This window comes from Halyomorpha halys, unplaced genomic scaffold, assembly GCF_000696795.3.
Source record: "Halyomorpha halys isolate HHAL.00 unplaced genomic scaffold, Hhal_1.1 Scaffold24.1, whole genome shotgun sequence".
NCBI classification, from domain to species: Eukaryota; Metazoa; Arthropoda; class Insecta; order Hemiptera; family Pentatomidae; genus Halyomorpha; species Halyomorpha halys.
Window position 1 is genome coordinate 1,214,118 of NW_027107648.1, and position 26,178 is coordinate 1,240,295.

General features: G+C 27.6%; 1 protein-coding gene across 2 annotated transcripts; it reads right to left on the reverse strand.

Moving 5' to 3' along the window:
* Positions 1-147: 147 nt before the first annotated feature.
* Positions 148-25,241, reverse strand: LOC106682636 (Hydroxysteroid dehydrogenase like 2). 2 transcript variants are annotated; one of them, XM_014423594.3, is made up of 8 exons: positions 25,085-25,241; positions 24,807-24,970; positions 23,639-23,852; positions 16,006-16,211; positions 13,460-13,660; positions 6,003-6,221; positions 3,534-3,662; positions 148-690 (listed from the first exon to the last, which is right to left on the reverse strand). In XM_014423594.3, exons 1-8 carry the CDS (start codon positions 25,096-25,098, stop codon positions 578-580), a joined length of 1,260 nt encoding a protein of 419 aa, XP_014279080.1. In that variant the 5' UTR covers positions 25,099-25,241; the 3' UTR covers positions 148-577. The 2 variants fall into 2 exon arrangements, with proteins under 2 accessions (XP_014279080.1, XP_014279089.1); XM_014423603.3 differs by lacking the exon at positions 13,460-13,660.
* Positions 25,242-26,178: the final 937 nt, after the last annotated feature.

Sequence of the window (26,178 nt, forward strand, 5' to 3'; positions counted from 1 at the left end):
ATTGAATATGAAAATTTATTTCTTTTTTAATTTTTATGCTCTCAAATTATTTCACAGAAAATTATTTTCAAAATGGGGTCAGCCTATATTGGGTAGATGTAAGGTACTTGTAAGACTAAAAAAATACATAAACAGAAAGAGCAACACTTAATATAAACAATTTTATTTTCAACTATTTGTATAAATATAACAAAATTAATTAACTAACCCTATAAAGAGATAAATACTTTGAGCAGGTCTCCTCTAATTGCACCAGATCTTCACATATTTTTTCGAATTGATTTGACACGATTTTTATTTTTTTGATTATTGTAAAAATTGATTATGATTAAAATTATAGACTATTAACATAAATAAATTAATTTAAGTACTGAAAATAAGATAAAATAACAACAGGATAAAATTGGAACGAAATAAAATTTGTATAAAATATAGATATGGCTGCAAATATTCGACGCCACGACAGTGATAAATATAAAAAAATAGTTTGGCTCTCTAGATGTAAGATCACAGAAGTGTTTAGAAAGGTGTATTAAGAATACGGTTGTCATGGTCTGTGACCCTGTACGTCGATGATTTATGCTTTTGATTTCAGTGAACTCAACAACTTCTCGAGCTTCATCGCCTTCTGCATATTGCCGGAGATCTTCAACTTTCCAGTCATGAACGCAGCAGTAGGTTTCAACTTACCTAGAAATATATATTTAAAACATTATAAATATATAATTAATAAAATTACTATACATTAGGGGTATTCAGGATCTTTAGTTTAACATGCTATAGCTTCTTAAATAGAAAAACTTATGTTAAACGGATAAATATGGCCTTCTTTTACCATGTCTGTACCAGGTCTGTTAAATGGAGAATGACGTCATGCAACAGACCAGCTGAACCAGTCACTGTTTTGTTTGTTGTCGTGTTAGGTTGCTTGCTCATAGTTTGTGTCAGTATTGTTTAGGATGTTTTAAAACTAATAAAGCAATGAATGACAATAATAATAGTGTAATAACAGTTGTCAATTGGTTCACCTTGATTCTCTTTTTCATAAGTAAGAAGATCAACAAGACCTTCAGTAGCCAAACTTTCACGCAACTTCCATTTTTCACTCAATTTAGGCATACACTAATAAATTACTTTTATTAAAACTTAGAAGTAAACAATAACATGAAGTTTTGGAAGGATAGGTTATAATAAACAAGTTGCTCAGAAAATCCGCAAGGAGCTCTTATGCATTTAACATGACTTTAAATAGGGCTGTTCACAATCCTATACTTATAACATTTAAAATTTAACACAACATCATGAATACTCCTATTATCTATAAAACTGAAGGGTACAAACGAAAAACCCTTAGCCCACTTTTTCAAATTTAAACTATCAACGCCATCTATTGGAATAAAATTAAAGCTTTCTATAAAACTTTTTTTTATGACCCCCTTCCTGGTCATTTCTGACATATGGGGGGGAGGGAGGATTATCTATATGGTACAACCCTATTCTAATGCCATGGTGGGGTGTCAAGTTTTCATTTCGTGGGCCCACCACAGAAATAAAAGCCGACTCCCCGGGTCTGTTTCGAACCAGTGCTGCTGCAGTACTCAGGTTGCAAAGACTAAAATTGTGTAGTTTTATTGTGTCTCAATAAAACTACACATTAAATTGATAAAATGAACAGAATTCCAAGTATTAAAACGAAAATTACATACAATACTGTGAGGGAAATCAACAGGTTATCCTATTTTGGTTAAAAAAAAGGAAGAAAATAAGTGTAAATTCGACTCTGGTCGGTTTTTCCCAGTACCCTTCAACTGCAATAGCTATAAAATTAATAAATTTATGAAAATTTTACAAATCTTTACTTTGGATTTGTTGTTAATACCAATAAAACTAAATATATGATTAATGGTCAACAAAGAGGTTTTAACAAAGATTTTGTCCAAGTTGGTCATTACTCTTTTGAGCGAGTTGAGGAGTTTGTGTACCTCGGATCACAAATCAATAACACCAATGATGTTTCGGCAGATATAAGGATACAAACAGCATTGGCCAGTAGGTGTTAATTTGGATTGTGTCGGCACTTAGGTAGAAGCTCATTATCAAGATCTACAAAAAATAGATTATATTTATATAAAACGCTAATTCGACCAGTGCTGATAAAAGCCTCAAAAACTTGGGCACTTTTGAAGTCCGATGAAAGGGATCTCATTTGAGAGAAAGATACTCAGACGCATCTATGGCCCAGTGAAAGATGGTTCAACTTGGAGAAGAAGCACGAACAGGGAAGTGTACTTGTTAATCCATGAGCCTGATGAGAGCTCAAATAAACTAATCAATGAGTGCCTCCACAGAATACGGCCAAAAGGCCGCCCAAAGCTTTGATGGTTGAATGGTGTTGAAGAAGATTTGAGGATCCTGCTTGGAGTGAGGAATTGGAGAGTAGCTGCTTGAGAAGGCCAAGACCCAGTAAAGGGTTGTCGCGCCGATAGAAAAAAAAAATCTAATATGTATTATTCTACAACTTATTACTCTAGTTCTTTGTTTAAAATTCTATTACAGTTGGCTGTATTTATTAGTAATTAGTTTCCTACCCAGCTCTATTTATACTACCTTAACTTAACCTTATTATTTTATATTTAAAAAAATATTTTTTTTTGCATACTTTCTTACTTTCTCTGTACATTTATTCTAATGTCCTGTCCCTTCTTACAATGCTCATATCTTGTTTTTCATTTAGCCCTGACGAAGTTCTGCAAAGTAGGTGGAAACGTTGGTTAACATTAAATAGTCTTTTTCCACTATTTTGTAGTTTTATTGACATACGGTAATTATTACCTATATGTCTAAGATGTTACTGTATTTGTTTTAGCTAAAATCAACTTACTGGAAGTACAACTTTATATAATTGATTTTATACTTTTATTATTTTTCAAAAATAGCTCTAATGATTTTTTGATTAAACTTATCATATCAAAGTACAATAAAAATAAACGTTGGCACGCTAACAAGAAACGTTGGCTCAATAAAATAGTATAATTTTTTACTATTTGAGTTTTTTTTTTACCGCACCCGGACCATATTCCATTCATCTACAATAAAGCGGTATTTGGTATCCATTGAGCCTTATCCTCATTAATATAATTCAACAGCTCTTAAATGTCTAATTTAAAAAAAAAAAAACTTTCTTTAAAGTACCTTTAATTTTGTTAATTTGAACTAGTTAACCATTTTTCATTGCAATCAGTAAGAAACAATACATAAACATAAAATATTAATAAATAAATATTTTTGGGTTTTCCAGGGTTGTTACGATAGTCACGATTTTACTTTCACTTATATATATATATATATGAAATATATGTAGTAAGGGGAAGTATAGTCATCCTGAATAATAAATAAATTGCTCTTTTGAAACGTATGAGGATTAATTTAATCTTAAATAGGAGGGAAAGTGAATATTTTGTTTGTGATGTACACAACAGATTTTTGCAGTAATTTATGTAAACTTTTCAAAAATTATAAAAAAATTAACTAACCTGCAAAGAGTTTTTGAAAATTCTCAGTATTCATGGTAAGCGTGGCGTCAGGTTTATCTGATGGCTTTCCTTTCCCAGCACTTCCGTCTCCATTCCTCAGGTCAATATGGTACGTTTCCTCTTTACCTTCTAAAATATTGCAAAAAAAAAAAAAAAAAAAAATGTATATTTATTATACTCATTAAACTTCAGAACCAGTGCTATAATAATCAATAACTGCGTATAATACAGACTGCAGTCATTGAACAAGATTAAAAATCATTTTGATTGACATAATAATGCATTTTGTGGATAAATAAGTATTTTTAGTTTTCGAGTTATAAATTTAAATATATGTGATTTAATATCTACAAAGTAGATTAAGTTTAGAGTCTTAAAAACGAATTAATAATTTTTTTGAACAATAAAAAGACAGCAATTGATGATTAAAAAGAAAAACCTCACAGTTTCTTCTCAGAAGTCATTTAAGTAAGGAATGTACAGTCTCGTTAGAGGAAGTTATTCAATTTAAAAATAAGTTCAATATAATTTTTTGTAATTACTATAATACTTAAATGATAAATATGATTGTGTAGATGATATAATTTAACAATAAAGTATATTAGTGTGATCATGATCAAAATAATTATGATACATGTTTGAGGAGAAAAATATTAAAGTCAATGTAAGTGCAGTTCTGGAGCAGAAAGAATTATTAAAATAAATAATCTAAACAGCGATGAACTACAATCAAGATCTAACCACAAATACTTTATTTAATGTAATATCATGTTTATATCTACGGTTTTTTGTTTAAATTTTTACTTTTGTTTATATAAGACATTATAGCTCTTATATAAATAATAAATGCCTTTTCCTATAAATATTCTAATAATAAATTTAAATATTTAATTAATAAAATTTTGTAGTCAGATGTGTTATGTAATGTTCCCATAGCAACCAAATAAATACAGCCTTACCATAGTAACAATATAACAACATCCAGATAATATAATTAATTTTTTTTAATAAACATTTTATAAAACATTACAATGTATACATGTTTATGAATAATGTTAAGAGATTACTACTTGATAACTATAAATCAGATATAGTCTCTGGGTAAATTTTATCTTTTAAAAAGTCCAAGTAATAAACTTAATATTTACTCTGGAATGAGATAGTCAAAATATAATAAAATTAGCAATAAACTTTTTTTTATAAACGGTATGTTTCAGACTATTTTGTACAACTCCATAGGGCTACAAAGACAAGATACAACAAATAACTCACATAAAATGAAACCCTTCAAAGGTGGACAGCTACAGGTCCGATGGATTTATCCAATGCGGGAGGCTTTGGGGTACATCACTGTTTAATATTTAATACTTCATGAATGAATGTATCGAAATAAATATATGAATCTGAATGAAATTTATTAATGTAATTTACACAAATATAAATACAATAAAAATTACAAATATGCATATTTTTATAATTCAATATGAGTAATGAGGTTTGTTTAAGGCATAGTGGGCATTTTGTCCAGTCTATAGGATAAAATGGAAAATACTATCAGTGTTTGGGTGATGATGTAGATGATTGGCGACTACAAGTGCAGTCAGTGTTGGATATGAGAAACACTGCACTATAACTTGTCTTATCATTTCTATGCATACTTAGATTACTTGTGTTATAGTTTTTTTTTCTTTTAATTTGTCTCTTCCGCTGTTAATTATGTTACTTCTTATCTCAGAAGTTGTTTTTATTTGTTTCTGTCATATTTTTCCTGAATTATTATCAAGAAAAATGTAAAAATTGCCTAATATAGAAGAAAATGCATTCAAATATATAGAAATTTAGGATCCAATCTTAGAGTATAAGAAAAAGAAGACATCAAAGATGTTAATTGTGAACTTGAACAACGCCAAAAATAAATCTAAGGCTTTATTTGGTATATATGATGCTATTTATTTTTTCCTTGATGTTATTTTAATTAATTGTATAGCTGGGTGATAAACTCTTCAATAAATTAAGACTAAAACAATAACAGGTTTTCTTGTTTACTTTTTATGTTTTAAGAAGGAAAGGAAAGAAAATAATTGGGCCAAATAGTTCATTTTATCTACAGTAGACAAAACCTACCCTAGATTATGATTCATAATGAAAATCTTATATTACTAAGTTGTAAAATATAGAAAATTCTGAAAATTATTTTTTAACTACATATTGAACCAAATAAACATAAAATATGACAAACAAATGTAATAATCTGATGAAGAATCAAATATTTTGATAGGACCCATTGTTATGAATTTATATAAATGAGTTGATACCAATCTAAACATATATATTTGTCTGCATATGAAAAATGCGCCTCATGTCTTATAACCAATTTTTTCTTCTTTTTTTCTTCACTTGAACTATAACATATCTTTGACCTTATTTTTAAAAAGGCCGTAACAATATTCACCGATAACAAAGACTTACCGGCAGAGAGGTTAAACTGGAAGATGGCCTGCGTCGAGTTGACAATGTCAGCATTGAGTTTTCCTTTGAGCGTCGCAAAGATTCCATCTACACCACCATCTCCAGCCTGGGTGCTCATCATCCTCTTCTGGCTTACTGTCTTCGTCTCACTGTGCTTCTTGAAGATAGTCTTGTATTCATTCACATCCAAGAAGGAATCAGGAAATAAGTTCTTGTTACCTGTATCAAAATATTTTATAGTAAGGGTAGTTCAACTGGTTCTATATGACAGTTTTATTGTTCACCAACTTATTAAACCTACTTTGTACATTTTTAGAGTATTTTATTAGAAAATAATAAATTTTTGCACCGAGTTAAATATCATCAGATGAGAAAGGGGGTACATTTTAGATCCATAACCCATAGAACAAGGTTTCAGACATGTCAGAAATATATAAGTATAGATATTTTCCTGCAATATTTGGGCACTTTAAGCGACTTCCAATTGGTACAAGAGCCCTTTAGGAGATAAAAGTTAGTTATTTCACTTCGATTTTTTATTAGTTTAATGAAAACTATGTATAATTACTAGTCGAAATTGACGAGTCTGCCAAGTATAGATAGGGGGAATAAAAAATGGCAACTATTTCAAATATTAAAAAAATTAATTTTTCATTCGGAGCTACATATCTTAAGAACTACCTACAACACTAGAAAACCTAGTAGAATAAATTTAACGTTGAGTACATTTGCTAAAATATGAGTCCTAGTAGAATTACTTCAAAAATTCCCAAGATAGCTTTTTAAAAATTTTAAAAAACATTTTTTCAAAATAAAATAACAAAAAATCAATTTTAAAGTTAATTTTAGGAAAAATATATCTAAGGAATCATTAGACATTGGTAGACTTATCAATTTTGACTAATAATTATACATAGTTTTAATTAAAGGAATAATTATTTGGGTGAAATAACTGACTTTTTTTACATCGGGCTCTTGTATTATATGGTTCAAATGTTAGTAGGTTGATTTTCAGTACAAATGTTTAAATAATAGTGAAAAGAAAGCAAAATACAATTAATTTTGACCATTTTCAAACATAATCCTCTTCACCCCTGACATATTATTAAAATATATCTTTATATAAAAAACTTTTGAAACAGTTTGTTGCAATTATTTAATTTCTTGTTGTCTTCCCTTAAGTCAGGCACACATGTTCCGGTATACAGTGAGGTTTATCTGACAGGTATATCCTAACGTGTGTACCGTGCCATATTCTCAGCTGTATTTACTAGATAATTTTTTCCTTTATGTTGAAAATAAATAAATTAATATTATATGCAAAATTCATTTTTAAAAACAAATAATTATTGTTAAAATTAAATGAGCTAAAAGGTTTTTTTTTTTTTTTTTTTTTTTACATATTTAGGCAAAATTTACTAGTTCTGAAACAAATTTCAATAATTATAATAATTTTGATGAAATAACTATTGTTTAATGTTGAACAATGGTTATTTTTAATACAAAAAAAAAATTCTTTGAACTTACATAGAAAATAAATAGCTTTTCTTAAAATATTATTTAGTACTAGGTAAAATAATATTTCATTGACTTTTCTTGTGCCTTTTTACAAATAAAACATGTTTACTGAGCCATCAAGTATATGACTATATTAGAATGGAATTTTCTGGAAAGATGTAAGAAAATTTGATTAAATTACTTTTCACCTAATATTAATAATCAATCCACAACATTACTACCCAAAATAATAACTTATAAAAGAAAAAAAAAATTTGATTTCTTTGTAGATGAAATTGATGAATTCCTTTAAAATACTATAAATTTTTGAAGAAGTTTTATCATGGTTTCATTTATAAAAACACATAATTTTAAAATATTTTCTTAAAATAAATAAATAGATACTAATATTTTAATAAGAATTTAATTATTAAAGAAGTAAATAGAATAATAAGAATAAATAAAAAATCATTAAACTAAAAGGCTTAGATATAAAAAAGCAAGTGCGAAAAGTTAAGCTGTGTAGACATGCACATATCATGCAAAAGAAGCGTAAACAAACAACATATTTTAAATATATAACATATATATATGTAAGTAACATAAATATGTAAAGTAATATAAATTTCTTCACCTTGGCCACTATATTGATGATATATATATAGTTGAGAATTTATGATATACATTAAAAAAATTAGATAACTCTAAATTCTGTCAGTTCTCATTAAGAATTAACATTAAAATAAAACTCTAGGAAGATAGACCAGGTGACAGTCAATAAAGATATAAAATAGTAAAAAACTATTTCAACTATTAATAAAACTATTTTTTACTATTTTGATACCTTTATTGACCGCCACCCGGACTTTCTTCGTATAATCTACTTCATATGGTCAACTATCTTCTTCCAATATTAAAATAAAACATATAATTCTACCGAGAGATATTTATTATTATTATTTTTTCTAACATATTTTTGGAAGCCAAAAGTAATTTTATTCATTTACCCAATATTAGACAAGGCGTGATCTCTGAATAAAATTTGTTAATTTAATTACTTTTTTTTTTTTATAAAATTAAAATAATGTCCAAATTTAATGATCAATTTGAAGTTAAATTTATTTGTTTTGTCCCTGTATGGGTGGCATTGGTTTATTCCATATAGGCAACAATTAATTAATTATATTCTATGAAATTTCTATAGGACATTTTGCCCAATCCCTTTCTTACTGTTATTATTTATTAAGTTAAATATATCTGGTTTACTAGTATACTATACTATAACTATATCTGTTATAAATTTTTGTTTATAGATTTCAAATATTTATGAATGTAACATATTCAGATTTTTGCATAACCTGTAATTGAAAAGTATTAGTTATGCCAATTACGTGCAGGTAGTTATTGCGAATTTCTTGATTCATCTCGAGTCTAATATAAGTTTTTTTTTTTTATCATTTCCATTTGGGTCCTACTGATATTTTTGTACTACTATATAGTTATAACAATGCACTCCTAAAATCTGTTAAAACTACAAAATTATATTCTGAGGATTGATTAGCATGTGTATTAATGTAATGTGTATATTAAATGTAATATGTATTTTAAAATTATTTTATTATAATTTTTTGATATTAGTGAAATAAATGAAGCAAAATAAGAGCAAAGGATAAATCTGGAGGTCCACATTACAACATACAATAATATAATTAAAATTGATAGTATTACTATTATAGTAAAGGAATAAAGTGAACATAATTAATTAATTAGATAATACAAAATCTGATGGTTTGTAACAGCTATTTCACGCAATTTACAATAACATAAATAATAAAAAGTTTCTAAAGGTAATAAACTTTTAAAAAAATTTTATAAGCTATACATTCAACTACATTTAAGATAATATTTGTTTCTACGTTTAGCAACAGTAAAAAAATATAACGACTACCTTGAAATAAACTACCTTCATGATCAATTAACTTTAAAAGCCTCAAATGACCCTGAAGGAGAAATTAAAACTGTTCTAGCTTTAAATTTAACAATGGAAAAACTTGCAAATATAACTAACACTAGGTATTAGTATTAGATATTGGCAATAGATAACAACGTAATTTTGAGAATTTCACAAAAAACAGCCATGTGATTATATTTTATTGTTTTGAAAAAAATACTTATAGCAGTAGACTATTAGTAATTTGAACTTTATTAGTAAATCTAAGAGAAAACACAGTTCAGTAAATTTTTTTTTTAAAGATGATGTGAAAAATAATCTTTATTTAGAATAATATCAATTATATGTTATCCTAACAATGTTATTTTTGGCACTATCTTTTACATTTTTCGCCTCTCAATCTCAGAGTAGTGTCAAGATACAATTTTGAATTATAGCTCATTACAAAGTGGGATGAAATGGTGAACATTTCCCTCACTTACAGAATGTAACTCCGATTTTTAGTTTTTGAGATATTTTAATCTAAATGCAAAACACACCGAGTGTTGTTCACTTTCATCTTGAATCACAAAATCAATTCATTCCTGGATAATTTTGTTTTTTCTTGAGTTTTAGTATGCTGGTAAAAAAGTTTCACTTAAAAAAATAATTATAATAAATTGTACTAATAATATACAATAACAATAAACAGGTAAATGTTTTTAATAATTTAAAATAAAGTTTTTTATGTTTATTCTAAAAAAAAAAAGAATGAAACTGTAAGGACATATTATAATTACTTTAACAATCAAAAGATTCTTAATAAAGTAAAGAAATTTTAAAAAATCTTAATAAAGGATGATTATACGGTCAGTGAAGAGCATAAATAAGTAAAATTTATTTCATGATTTATTAATTTAATTAGCTTTAATTTTTGTTTTTCATCGAGTGCATCCCCAATTCTACCTGTATTACACACCACATTACTATACCGGAAAGGTCAAATATTATAATATAAATGTTCAAGTATTTCGTAGTTTCCATAGATTTTTTTTTTAAACATTAATGTTAACTTAATATAAGTCATATATTTTTAAAAAAGAAGAAAAAATAAAAAAATATGAGTTTATGTTAATATTTTTAAAAATACTTATGGATAAAAGGAATTACTAAAGATTTATTTTATCTTCTCATGCATCGTGATAATGTTTTATGTATAGATTATTTTTAGAGCTCACGGTAGACTCATGCCATCGTCGATAACACCGCCTTCAGCGGACCCGGCAGCTTATCTTATAATGCCACACTGGGAATCCAAGATATATATTTTGCCTGAGTATATACATTTCATTCTCTTTGTATATATTTAATTTATTGTTTTAATTTTTTCTAGGAGGTCAGAAAAAAAAAAATTATTTTTAGACTGTGATATCTTAACAATGGGCATAGAGTCCAAATGCTATTGTGTGAAATGATGGCATGAAAAAATATAAATTTTAGTCAAAAATGGTATATTTATTAAGTTTCCTGAATAAAAAACACATAACTAGAAATGGTCTTTTGAAGTTTTAACTTTGGAAATAACTATAAGGAAGAAATTTGGCTATTTTTTTCCATGATAGTTACAGCTCATGAAGCTTGAAAAAAAAAAAATATTGGCTCTAATGTGCAAATAAGATAACTTCTACCACGTTGCCTCTAATAAAAAGTGAAAAGAAAAAAAAACAAAAAAAAACTGAGATTAAAATACTCGAGATAAAGATGAGCTCGATACTCTTGATAAGACAATGATATACATTTTTTTTTTTAAATTGTTTACTAAATGTGTCTGGTTTTTACAAAGAGACACAATTAAGATAAGTTATTATACAATGGATAAATGATGAGTAGTCGATGGGAGTAACGAACCTGTGTTTACATCAATTTTTATGAAGAATGCCAACTACGAGTTATCTAGTAGTTTGTTTTAACTTGTAATATTATATTATATGTCATATTTTGAGCTAAAGACTTAAACAATTTGATATTTCAAGAATGTTTAGAACAATTTGAGTTCAAAATATTGAAAAATGTCTGAAGTCTGTCTGTTTCTATTTAGATACTTTTATTAATTTATTATTAATTCAGATATTTATGTAACTTCAGACTAAAACATCCAAAAGTCTAAAACATCCATTTACGTACAGCCTAGCTATGAGGTTTCTGCAGATACAATTTAGGATTAATTTAAGTTAACAAATATCTGAATCTTAACAGTAAAACGAAAGCGATATTTTCTAGTGGTGTAACATATTTACTTATTACGTAAACAATTACCAGAAGATAGTCATTATAAAGAATCCAGTTTAACTACTGTGGTATGTTGAATAGACTTCCTTAATAATATTATATTGTTTATACAAATGAGTCTATCGCTAATAATTTAAATGAATTACGTAGATGGGAAAATATCTAATGTGAGAGTTCTCGCATAGGTAAACTAGTAATATAATACTATTTTATTATAGTATATAATAAATTATATATTATAGTACATAATTCACCACTATTTGATGATATATAATAAGAAAATAGTGGTGAAGTTTTATCAGCCCGTCTTAATTTAATTTATAATAAGATCTGTAACAATTTATTAGCTACTGTCAATACTTTTGAGAACCAATCAAAACTAAATTAGCTATAATAAAAGGAAGATGGTCGGGAGCGGTCAAAGATAAAAACTAAAAAAGTCATAAAAGTATTAATATGAGCCAACGTATCATCCGACGTTACAGGGCTTCATAGGGCAGCCATAAGATATGTTTCCTATCTTGTTCATTTATTCCTTTATTTATTATTTATTTATTTATTTATTCCTTTATTCTTGATTTTACTCTTATTCCCTTTTTTTCATCTTTTACTGTACTGTATTTTATGTTCCTTTTTTGTCTCTTGTTATTTACATTTTCATTGATTGTCTAAACCACTTTGTTATTCTTATTTAATTTTATGTTTCACTGTACTTTTTTTTTATTTTTATTTACATTTTTAATTTATTTTTACCTCATTTAAGTCTTTATGTTTTTTTTTAGCCCTGATGAAGCCCTGCAAGGTGAGGCGAAACGTTGGGTCATGTTAAAATAGTTTTATGACTATTAGAGTTTTTCTTTGACCGTTCCCGGACCATCTTTCTGTTATTATTCCAGTAAATTAGTTATACATTAAACTGCGTTACATCATAAATCTAGGAACATATATTTACATTTTATGACCTAAATACTAGCATAAGCCATGGCACCACAATCATTAATAAACGCCTTTCCCATGGTTAGTTAGTCCTTAAAATTGTAATAGAACAATATTTTTCGAACTTTTTGATCATTATCAACAATATAACTGAGGGATTAAAGTTAGAGTGATGTATGTGCATTAAGCTTAACAATGAAATGGACGAAGCAGAAGAAATCAGTGGAGACGTATACCTATGAGAGATAGTCATATGGTGCCTATTACAGAGTCTGTCTATTAATTTTGTGGTATGAGATGTGCTTATTCGTCAAAGTCTTATTTCAAGAACGAGAAGGAAGACAGTAAAGTTGGGATAATTCTCTCTCTCTCTCTGCCTCACTGGTAACATTCTGTGATGCACACAGAGCCTCAGAGTTTTTTTGTCAGCAGTTCAACCTTAGTGGATTTTGTTTATGGAGTTAACCCAAAATTCTTCATCTACACCACTCAACCTTTAACCACCTCAATTATAAAACATGCTGAAATCATTAAAACATGAAACATCATTCACAACTTATTCAATACTTTATTGTTTAAACAGTTACTGATTAAAAGTAAATTTCTACAAGTTGTAGTAACGGGAAACAAAGAAAGTTACATCATAGTTGAAACTACGATATTTCAATTCTACTTAAATTTAGAGTATTATTACCTTGTGGACAATATTAGACACTTTCCCATAGCTCCTAAATAAAAAATCCACTATTCAAAAACAGTATACACCATTCATTAAGGTGTAAACAATCTTTAGTCGATTACGAACCTGGGATGCAGGCATATTGGTCGAGCTGTTCCTCAGTCATTCCTGCCTCCCTGAGAACATCTTCGTCTATTAGGAACTGTCCTGTGACAGACCGCGAACTGCGGCACAGGATGACATAAGCTGCGTCTGCGACAATCTCAGGTTTACGACCCTGGTCAGATTCATCTCCCATCAGCATAGCGATTGCAGCGGTCTGGATAGCTGAATCCACACGAAATATGTAAACTGTACTCTCAAAGCTAATGACGTCACAAAAAGATCAAACAAAAAAAAATTCTTTAGGGAAACAAGGGATTAAAAATAAATAAACTTTGATGAAATGAACAAAATGAAAATATCATTTCCTTTAATTAGCTATTAATTTTGAGAGTATAAAAAGATGAAGTTTAATTTATATTTTAAAAAATTAAAAAAAAAAATTACGATTTTTAAAAATTAGTAACATGATGCTTATAAGTCGTCCTAAACCTGAAAAGATTGATTATTAACATATTTTTGATGTGTTACAAGTCTAATAACAAATGCACAAATTTAAAATACAAAAAAAGATAAACCCAAGCAAAAAAACATCAAACTGTACTAATATAAATTTGACAAGAAGCAATATACAGAGACATCATCAACTGCATCGGGAGACTACTTTACAAATATGGAAAAGAATATTATCTTACAATAAGCAATAATATACACGGCATAATAAAAGCTAAAACTCTCAGAAAACACTAAAAAGCTCAGCAAAAATAAAAAAACATATAGGAAAAAAATAAACTATAGGAAGATGTCCCTGTCCAGGAGGCAGTCAAGAAAGGTAAAAAAAATAGAAACTATTTACTGGTAACCAACGTTTTGTCACACTTTGCAGGACATCATCAGGGCTAAAAAAAATACAAACAACTAAAATAATATAACAAAGAAAGAGAATAGATAACGTGAAACAAAGGTAAACTAAGCTATGGCTAAATATGTATTAAATTATATATAAATTTATATAAAAATTAATAAGAAAATAAAATTAAGATTTGACTTGAAAAGTATAAACAAACAAGAATTACAAAAAGCTCTTAGACAGTTAATGAAAACGGAAATATTAATAAATAAAAAATATAAAAAGCTATGTTGGTAGGTTAGAGAGATACAGTCTTTATCAATCTTCATCAGCTTTATGCTTGAGAGATTTCTGTTGTAAATTGATATGTAATGAATTTTTACATATTTTAAATCATAATTAGCCATAGCTTAGTTTACTTTTGTTTCATGTTATTTATGCTCTTTCTTTGTTACATTATTTTAATTGTTTGTATCTTTTTTTAGCCCTGATGATGCCCTGCAAAGTGTGCCAAAATGTTGGCTCATATGAAATAGTTTAATTACTATTTGAGTTTTTTTTTTACCGCATCTGAACCATCTCCCTTTTATGTATTATACAAAGTCAATCAACAATCTTCCAAAAATAAACTTTATTAAAGGATTTCATTTTAGAATCAATTATAGAATGATCAACACATTGGATGACACATTGGAGTTTTTCTGAGACAAAAGATGGCAGCACTACTCACCTCTTCTTTTTTTCCGCCTTAGGGAAAAATGGCACAATTTATTGTGTTCATAAATTCATAAAATATGAATTTTTTTCGTTATAACAAGAATAAAAAAAAATGGGTTTAAAAATTTTTTAAACTTCATTTTCGTTACAATTGAAATCTAAAATCTTTAATTAAAAAAAAATTCAAATTCTTCCGATGTATAGACTAGAAAAAGAAATTTTAGATATCACATTAATACTGCCCCTGCCCCAGTTAAGGACTTGGGCTGAGAGGTGGGAGTAAGTTACACTGGTCAACCTATAGTATCTTCTTATTATTACTTCAACAAATTTATATAATACGTTATGCAATTTTCTAAAATGATCATATTTCCTATTTGAAAAAAGTAATGGGATTATAAAGTTGACAGTTTATATTTTTACTTAAATATCTATATACAAAAAACTAATGTTCATAGGCATTTACCACCAAATTTATGGTGTAGTCAATTGTAATGAAATAATAGCACAATTTGAAAATTATAACATACATTATTCCAGCTCACAGTTTTATTTGAAAAATAGGAATAAAGGATTAGCTCGAACAGCAAACCATTATACCAAAACCAATTGAAAGCTATATTTTAGAATTGGAGGTTTAGAACAGCATCTAGTTGGGGTCTTATATGATATATCTGATTTTGTTTGAAAGACAAAGAAAGGGTCGATTCTAAACGGCTGAAATGGAGAGGGAATGTACAGCAGCATGAAAATCATCAAGTTTGATCACCTAACCTATTAATCTAAATAAAAACATTCTCATTAATTTTTATCAGAAATGAAACTTTGATTTCATAAACTGGTAAATATAAAGATTTAGCAAGGTTTAATTTGTAAAGTCAAAACATTGATAAATAGAAACGTGCATGAAGAAAAGAAGAAAAAGAAACCAAACCAATCCTTTAAAACATTTTGAAATGAAATAGAAATAAAAAAAAACAAAAACACTATCACACCATCTTACTTGTCTTAGGCCAGAGTGCATTGACAGCAACACCATCACTCTTGAACTCCTCTGCCATGCCAAGGGCACACATCGACATCCCGTACTTGGCTATCGTGTAGGCAACGTGATTCTTGAACCAAAACGGATGCATGTTGAGCGGTGGGCTCAGATTCAGTATGTGTCCATTTGAACTCTTCTTCAGGTGAGGCAGGCAGGTCTTTGATCTGAAATCGTAAACCGTAATAGTTAGATCTCTGTAAGGAGGCAGCAGTCAATTGCAGGAGAAATGGAAAATGAAGTGTAAAAGATGAAAGTGGTCAACTAACTTCATATGTGTATAGTGCATCTAAGATGAGTTTGCTTTTGGGTAAAGGGAGGGGGGAGATGCACAGTGGCAAACATTCTCCCACCAATCTCCAACCCAACTACCACTTCTGACTGTATAGAACATCCGTAATATGTGCTTTCCCTCCCAAATCCTGATAATATAGTAATAATAATAATAAACATTTTGCAATATTATAAGTTTTCCAAGTCAAGTAAACTGGTTAGAGTGAAAACTATCCACTCTCAAACCAAAAACGTAATGAATTTTAATTCATAAAAACAGAGGCTGAGAGTGGCCCAATCCATGTTTCCTATTACCTAAAGTAACAAACTTAAAAAGAGGTAGTTTTTTTTCTGAACAAAATGATTATCAAATCTGAAAAATGACTTTTTGGATAATACTGAGTTCTTAAATAGCAAGTCAGAATAGAGTTGTCAATATATTTGCCCACAAAATAAAACAAGAATCAATAAGAAACAGCCGGTCAAAGACAAAAGCTAACCTAAATAAACCAGTCCAGAATTTGGTTAAACTTTGGCGTTATTAAGTTCAGGACTGCATCTTGGAACAAACCCTTTGTAGGTAGGAGGAGACGGGTTTGTTATGGTGAGAAAGGGAGAAGGAGCTAAGGTGGGAAATACAAAATATTTATAGGTAATTAAATATGTATTAGTGACCTTTATATGCACATTTTATTTACCACTTCTTTCATTACTGTATTTTTATCTATATTCATTCTGTATAATTATTTACTTTAATCATTCTATATATCCTTTATTCACTGGCTGTTATCTTGTATTTTGTTCTTAGCTCTGAAGAAGTCTAGAAATTCTGGCCGAAACATTGGCACTAATAAATAAGTTTTTTAACTGAATCGCACCCCCAACCATCTTCTCCTCATATATATTATCCACGGTCAACTATCTTCTAATCATTAGATTGATTTTTTATTATTTAAAAACAAATTCTAAAAATGAATATAACCACTCTCAAAACATAATTAATTGATAGAAAAAGTAAGAATAAATTTATAATTGTTTACTAATTAGTCGTAGCCGTATATAGATATGTCAATAGTGATTTGATAAATAGACAATAAAAGAAGCCTACAAAAATAGGACCATAACACCAAAAATACATCAACTTGGCAAGAAACGACATTTGGCAGTGAAACTCAGTTCACTGCATTCTGCATAATTTGGCGCCCATTTCAGCTTTGTTATTATATTTTCTTTTGTTTCACAGTTCTTTACTATTGGTAGAGAACTATTATAATAAATGTATACATTGCATTATATTTATGATTATTAAAGGACAGGGGGGACAAAAAGTAATGTAGACATATTACTGAACTAGTAAAAAATGATACAGTGTATTATTAGCAGATATATTTTATATCCTGATTGAAAAGAATTTATTGCTTATGTAAATCTATGTTACTGTCAAGTATGGGTCGTAATTAAACAATGGATACAATCATCGACAAATCAGATAACAACAGATCATTCTCCTTTGAAGGGTGTTGTGTGTATGTGACGATTATTGCCATCGATATATTTTAATTTTTTTTTCAATTTCTAGTGTTAACCATATTCATAATTTGTTTTGTATGATTGACTTCGAAACCAAATATAAAATTTTACTTTTGTTATTCTTCATGGATATTAGTAATAGTATTGTAACATCGGCTTATACATCCTATGTTTTAGAATCTATCGTACACGGACTAATTACTAACAAGGTACATAGAAAACACATTTTATATTACATGCCAAAGTATTTCTGAACATGAAAAAAAATAGACATTTTTTGGACCAGAATTCGTAATTTTACCACACTGCGAAAAGGTTTGGGCCAATTAAGATTTTATTTTTAGTTAAGCTAAACAATTTAATTATCTTTCCAACAAGTATCTGGAATGTTCCAAAAGATTCACAGTTTTTGAATTATTTAAAAAAATAATAAAAAGTGGACAAGTTTCCATCAGAATGTGCACAAAACTACTTATTAAAACATGGGTACTAAGTTTACGCCGTATCCCTGCTAATACTGGTTTCTTTAGATGAATTTATTTATTACAATTACAATTGTATGTGAAGACTACAGAGGAAAAAACAAGGAAACTTTAATTATATTCAAATATAAGTAATAATGGTTTCTGATAGATTTTTGGACGAAGGAGAACAAAGAGATTAAATAGCTTAAAATCACTGTCGAATTATATGCATAAAGTGTAAATAATAAGATATTTCCAAGGTAAAATTTGTTCTCTAATAAGTTGTAAATAAAATTTGAACATTAAGGAAAATGTGATATATCACATTTTTCTTATTCACACATGTAAGTTATCAACAAGTAAATTACATATTTTTAGAGTAAATTGATTTTAGACCCGCAGAAGCTATGTCCAGCTTGTGATGAAATATGATTGTTTCCATTTTTTAACAAACTGCCCCATGTATCATGAGAACTGAATCCGATACATGCCGAAACTAAGCTATATTAATCAAAACCAGTTGTATGAATTTTTGTCTGTACCCTCACAATCGGATCTTAAACTTCTTTTTATATATGTAGCTCAAAGCCTTATACTTAGAGGATACCTATCTTCACAATAAGATGAATAGTTTTTGTTTCTTTTATTTTATTAAGTAAGTAATGTCGCTTTTGTTCTATTTTTTTTCACTCAAACTAATGTTGATAATCCCGGTTTGGGTTTACTGTTTGTTATTAGCTTATATAAATGATTTTTAATTCACCGTTTGGGTATTCTGTTTTGTTAGTAGCTTATATAATAATCAAATAGTCTGCTGATTGTTATTATTATTATTACAATGATTGTTAAATTATGAACTTTACAGGCCAACTCTATTTGTACGGGGGTTGCCCCATAAACAAATAAATAAATTATTATTATTAGAGTAATGAGAAAAATAGTAAAAGTGATTAAAAAAACTATATTTTAATCAGTAGTATTATATTGTTCTTGTTTAAGCCCCCCATAATATTCAATCTTTTCATAGATGACTACCCAAAATTTAAAAATGTTGTTATAGCCCACTTAGTTGATGATACAGCAAATTATACCTCATCATAATGAATTGATACAATCATTAATAGACTAAAAGAAGCTTTCTTAGTACTATAATAAATAGAGGTAACATATGAATATTGATAAAACAGAAGCCATAATTTTCACGAAACGATGGGCTATATTTCCACCGACCATGGATTTAAATGACACTGCCTACTTTTGTCAAATCAGTTAAATATTTAGGATTCTCATTAAACAGCAAACTGTAACTTAAACACTGTATCAAATTGAAATTAGAAAATGTAAGGAAAATAATGAATATAAAATGTAAAATTTAAATAATAATTCAAAATTATCCACCAAAAATAAATTGATACTATACAAAGTGGTACTAAGAACTATCATAACTAATTCCTGTCCCATATGAAGCTAACTCAACTAATATGGAAAAAATCTATAAGCATTCCAAAAAAAAAAGCCTCAGAATTGTTAATAACCATATTACAGTAGAATAACTAAAATACAATCAGAACTAAATATAGACATTTTCCCAATTTTTGACCCAAATTTTTTTCCAATCTAGTCCTAACTCTTGAAACCCATTAATTTACACAAAAACAATAACCTGTGTATATAAACATATAAGAACCAAGCATATAATACAGTAAAAATTAATCAATGATATGTATTTTATTCTATTTCTTTACTGTTTAGGTTTTTATTTCTTTCCGTTTGTTTTTACCAAAATGTAAAACACACGTTATAATGTAATTAGAAGAAAGGAAAATGTATTTTATAAGGGGGTACCCCGAAGCGATATAGTAATTATTTTATATTTATGAAATAAAATGAATATACTCTTCTAAGATTAACATAACCTTGACAAAGAAACACTATATGCAATACAAATCCTTACTCAAATATTTATGTAGACAGGGCCACTTACTGTATTTGAACAATTAATATTTATCAAAGTATTACTGCATCAAGTTAGAGAGTAGAAGACAAAACAGGATGATGGTGATATTCTACCTGTTGATAAATAAATTTCAATGGTCGTTGAACTATGATACATTACATAATGTTTAAATCGTAACCCTTTAAGTGGCCCATGGGTTAGTTAAGTTACTTATAATCAGAGGAATAAGTTTAAATATCTGTTTCTACTTTTTTTTTTTTTTTTCTTAAATTGCCATTTATTTTTGAGACAATATTTTTAAAATGAAGATTTAAACAGATAATTTATTATTGTACAACAATTAAAAATGTTTATTATATTAATTTACTTTTAAAAAATATATCCGTATTTAAATGAAGTAAAAATATTTTTATTTTTGAATAATAAATATAATCTGTATAAGTATTTAAATGAATAAAAAACCAGACAATTCTACTAAATAAATTTAATAAGGTAAGCATTACATTTTTAGTAAAATTTTTGAATTTCAATATAAATTCTATTAGCTATGAGTTTTCTTACTATTTAATTCTTTTATTATAAAAATTGATTTCACGAATTGTCATCAAATCCATTTTCAAAATTTGAGGGGAAAAACTGAAGTTTATAAAAAAAAAAAAAAAAAAAAAAATACATGACAAAACCTTAAAGATGTTTCTAGATATTTCAAGACTAAATGTTTTAGATGATTTGCAACAAAATCTTGCATAGTAAAAACAAATTATTTTTAAAAAAGATTTCAACAAGGATGTAAATTAACACAACTAATAAAGATGTAAAAAAAATCTAATAACTGTGTATTTGCCTGAATCAATTCAGATCAATTTGAGTTATCATTAGCAATGCAGAAACTCTGTACTACAAAACTTTAATTAAGAATTAAGTTAATTAATCTAAAGGAACATGTGTTCTTTAGAAATAATTAATATCATTATTTGTTGTTATTACTTCTTTGGGAACTTCTAACAACTTCTATAGCAGAGAAAGTAATAAGTTAAACATAATAATTATTATTTTATAAATTGTGATGTAAAAAATTATTTAAAGACAAACTGCTGATGTTCGTTTGGATTTAATATCTCTAACATATATGGGGGCGAGAAGAGAAAAAGAAAATAATATACATAAAGAGCATTTGTAAATAAAAATAGACAAACTGCTGATATGATAATAGACAAAACATGTTTCTTAGAACCAGAGAAAGTAAACTGACCTCACAGCTTATCACTGCAATTTGTTTTTCTATTTAAATTTTTTTTTGTACAAGAAATATATTTCAGATGTCCTTTACAATTGTAACCTATTTCCTTATCTTCAAGGTGTACAATGAGTCTAAAAAAAGATACAAAAGCGTTTTGAAAAGAATAAAAAATCTCAGAACAGTAAAGAAAACTAATCAATATCAAAATATGTGAATCAAAATAATGAGGTACCAAAACAAATAAACCAATAATTTTGAACTTAATGATATTACATAAGTTATATAATAATCAAAGTTTAGTAATAACATTTATATATTTTTTTCTTTTTAAACAAAAAAAAAAATTAAAAATAAGCAAATTCTTGAATATTTTAGACTGTTATAATAATTTATTTATTACCATGACAACAGAAGTAATAATGAAAATATTACGTTATTATAACTAATTGTAAAGATTTCAAATATTTAAAACATTGTTTGATATTATTACTTTAGTATATTAAATATATTAACAGATAAATAATTCTGAAAATGAGAGTTACATCCCGAACTGTAAATGATGTAAAAGTAAAGAGCTAATACAAGGAATTAAAAATAAATTAAATTGCCTTATTATAAATATAATTTAATTATAGAATTAATTATAAAATATTTCTCAAATGTTAATATATAATTATATAAACAGATCAATTTTCCTTTTGTTCAAATAAATTATATATTTGTATGTAAGTGATTTTATACATTTAAAATATAAAACTGATTAAACTCCATGTGTTAATAAAAGAAAAGAAAATCAGATGCGGTATGCTCATCACACACTTTCACTTACCACCCTACTTTGAGTAAGAATTAATTTAAGTAAAAATAAAAATTATAGATGTTACAATATATTCATTTAAAACAATAAATTACCATACATTTTTCCCATCCATCTCATTATTAGATTTTATAAATTTTTCATTAACTCTCCATTACCTACATAGAAATTAATATTTCTAAAACCTTAAGATTTTCAACAGCTTAAGATTACTACATTACTTTTCTAATTTCCATAAATCTGCTTTGAATCTCAGAAAATATTTTCCTTTCGTTAACTATCGAATTCTTTTGTAGTTTTTAATTGTTCATTTTTTATTATAACAAAAATGAGAGAAAGTTAATTATCTAAAAAAAAAAAAATTAAAAGTACTTTAAAGGAACCTATTTAAAAATTTTAGCATTTAAACAAGGTCAGACTAATTCAGTGAGAATAAGGCATAGTTGAAATTAAATTACTAGTTGACAAAATTAATTTTATAAATTCAATTAAAATAATTAATGCTGTTTATAAGAAAATTATAAAATCGATGGTATGAATTGGCACTACCGTGAACAAGGCATATAAATTCCTAAAATATGTAATTTTAATTCGTAGAACTTTATATTTTTGAGAGAGATCAACACACATCACATACAAAAACACAAACTATTTTTTGAAACTTGATAATTTTAACGAGGCGACCTTAAAAGCTGTATCCCAATTAAAAATAAGAGTTGAGATTTTTCTTAATTTTAATACCTACCCTTACTGTATGCTTCATATATAACTACACAAAAGTAAAGATAGCTGATAAGCACTTTTAGTAGAAAATAAATCCTCAGCTTGTTTGTCAAGTAACAACACTACACAGATAAATTGACATTTTAATCAGAGAACATAGAGGAGAAAAAAAGTGGCCTCAATTCTTTGTTCTGAATCCTAACCAGCAGATAATTAATAATCCAAGCTATTTAAAATAAATAGACACTAATTTTTTTCCCTTTCAAAATTTATTCATATTTGTTTGGTATAAAAATTTGATAAATAGAGATGGGGCATTGATCTTATACGGTTACATTAAATAATTTAAAGAAACATTGGTCAGTACCATACTTGGTCTTGTAATATAAATAATAATTGAAAATCATAAATTTCATGCTGTTTCGTTCATTCTAGCTATCAGATACACTCCGAGAGATTGTTAAATATCACAGCAAATGCTACTATGAAATTTGAGACTGGTTTTTGTTATAAAGTATATTAAACAAGTCATTAATCAAAGTATTGAATAAATATACATTAAATGAAAATAAATATTGCAATGGACTTACACCAAAAATGTTCCCCTAGTATTGATGTTGTTCATGAGGTCATAACGCTTCATGTCAGTATTCAATGTACCTGAAAGAGAAACAGCACTGGCATTGTTGATCAGAATGTCGATGCCACCAAACTTCTTGACAGCGTTGTCAACAGCACTCTTTACCTGTCCCTCATCCCGGACGTCAACAACACAAGGTAATGCTTTACCTCCAGCTTCTTCAACTGTTTGACAAAAAAAAAATATTAATAAGGATTCTATTACTTAAAGCTTATAGATAGATATATCATTTAATGATATTTAAATTTTTTGTTAATTTTCAGAGCATGCACATAATATATTTTATTTAATAATGGTGTAGAATTCAATAACTAAATCAGTTATCAAAGGTAAAACATTTAATATAAAATAAAACATAAATTATTTATGATTCCATAATTAATTCTTTCTGAATACATTAAAAATGGATTCTAGCATTAATAAGAATCCTTCAATACAATGGCGACATCGTTTAAGTAATCTGCTGTTGAGAGAAAATTTAAAACAAACCAAAAAAAAATAAGAAAATTAAATAAAAGAAATTTTAATCATATGATTATTAATTGTTACAAATGATTAATATATTATACACATGATTAAAATCCTAATGACATAAAAAAAATGTGACCTTCATAATATTTATTTTACAAAATATGAATAGGTTGAATACTTAATGAATGAAGTGACTGTCCAAAAAGATTTTCTAATCCTGGCATTGATGAACAGGTGCCTAACTAAGTATGCAGATGAAAATAGAAAGATTGGAAAGCATCTTTAAAAATACAACCAACATTTATCCGGTTCAAATATTTAAAAAATTAGGATACAAAAAAGAATAATCTTTAAAGAAATGAGTATTTAAAATTTCATAGTTCGAAAAATAGTATTAAAAAGTAAATAAAATAAAAATTTAAAGAAAAGAAAAGGCTTAAGAGAGCTCGAAGTAGTTTATGTTACTTATAAAATGGTAAACCAAGTTGGAGTAAAATAAACTGCATTGAAGTGAATTACGAATGGTAGAAAAATTCCATAATGATACGGGAAATAAGTTTGGATGAATAATGCGTAACTCAATGATATTTAGGATAAGAAAAATAATAAATATATGTACTTTTTTCATTAGAGAACAATGCACTTACCTTCTTTGGCAGCTGTGTAGATGGTTCCTGGCAATTTAGGATGTGGATCAGCAGTTTTCGCAGCAATAACAACATTGGCTCCATCCTTCGCAGCTTTCACAGCTATAGCCTTGCCGATACCCCGGCTTGCTCCAGTAATGAAAAGAGTTTTCCCTGCCAGCTTTCTAATCAATAAAGTCTATTTTTAAAACATCTTCTTGTAGGTAAGTTTATAATGGACAGAATCACAACAAAATTATTTATCAATTCAGCCAAGATATGAAGTAAACAATACTAACCCTGAGTTCATCATGTTGAATAGAATTAATGAGGGTAATTTGAGCTAAGTAAAGGCAAATGAAGTTGAGAGCTAGAGGAGTTGTTCAGCGAGGAGAGAGCAAGCAGAAACTGTCAGTATTTTCACAGCACGGCAGGTTCTAGGTCACCAAGTGTCTTGATAACGTCACGTCAAATCCCACAGCTCTACAGATTAGATTCCATCCTATTTTAAATTCATCACTCATTTATTTATCTATTTATTATTGTTGGAATCATTATATAATCAAATTCAATATTATTGCTAGAGTTCATACACTGTGGAAGTTGAGATAATCTTCATATCTATTATAAATGTCCCCGATATTATGAATCTAATTATTTCGATTCTAAGCCATATTTTGCTGAAGGATAAACTTTCGTAATGAAATTACCATAAAGCATTAATACTTTAATTATCCAATATAATACAGTAATTTTCTTTTTAAAACATTTTTCATATACTATCCATTGAAGAATTGATTTTTTCAATTTACAAATATAAATATCAACACGATTAGATATCGCTGCTTTACTTGAATAATGGCACATCTTACAAAAAAAATGTGTTGAATTTATTTAAAATTTGACGTATTCCAAAGATAGTACCATAGACTGCAATTTCTTTCTTTACTTACGTCGTCCTACAGACTTTCCAAAAACCTAATAGTCTCTGGTCTAAAGTACGATCTATGATATACCTCAAACAAAAATATAATCATTTTTACATGTTCGATTGATATAGTGTTCAAAGAAAAAGTTAACGTCAAAGGAATAGCTAAATGTTAATAGCTAAATTCAGAAGAAAACTGATCAGTGCTAGAACTTCTGTATAGCTTCCATCCTATGTAGACGTTACATATTATATGAGCAGATGTTCGGAGGTACGGTCAGTAAAGCTATACAAATAAATAAAACTTATTTATATGTGCCGACGTTTTGACCTAAATTTTAGGCCTTCTTGAGGGTGAGACTTTAGACGGAATCTTAAACTGTGACTTTAGACGAAATTTTCACTTAAGTCTCACCTAGATGAAAGCCTGAAATTCAGGTCGAAACGTCGGCCACCACGCTATAA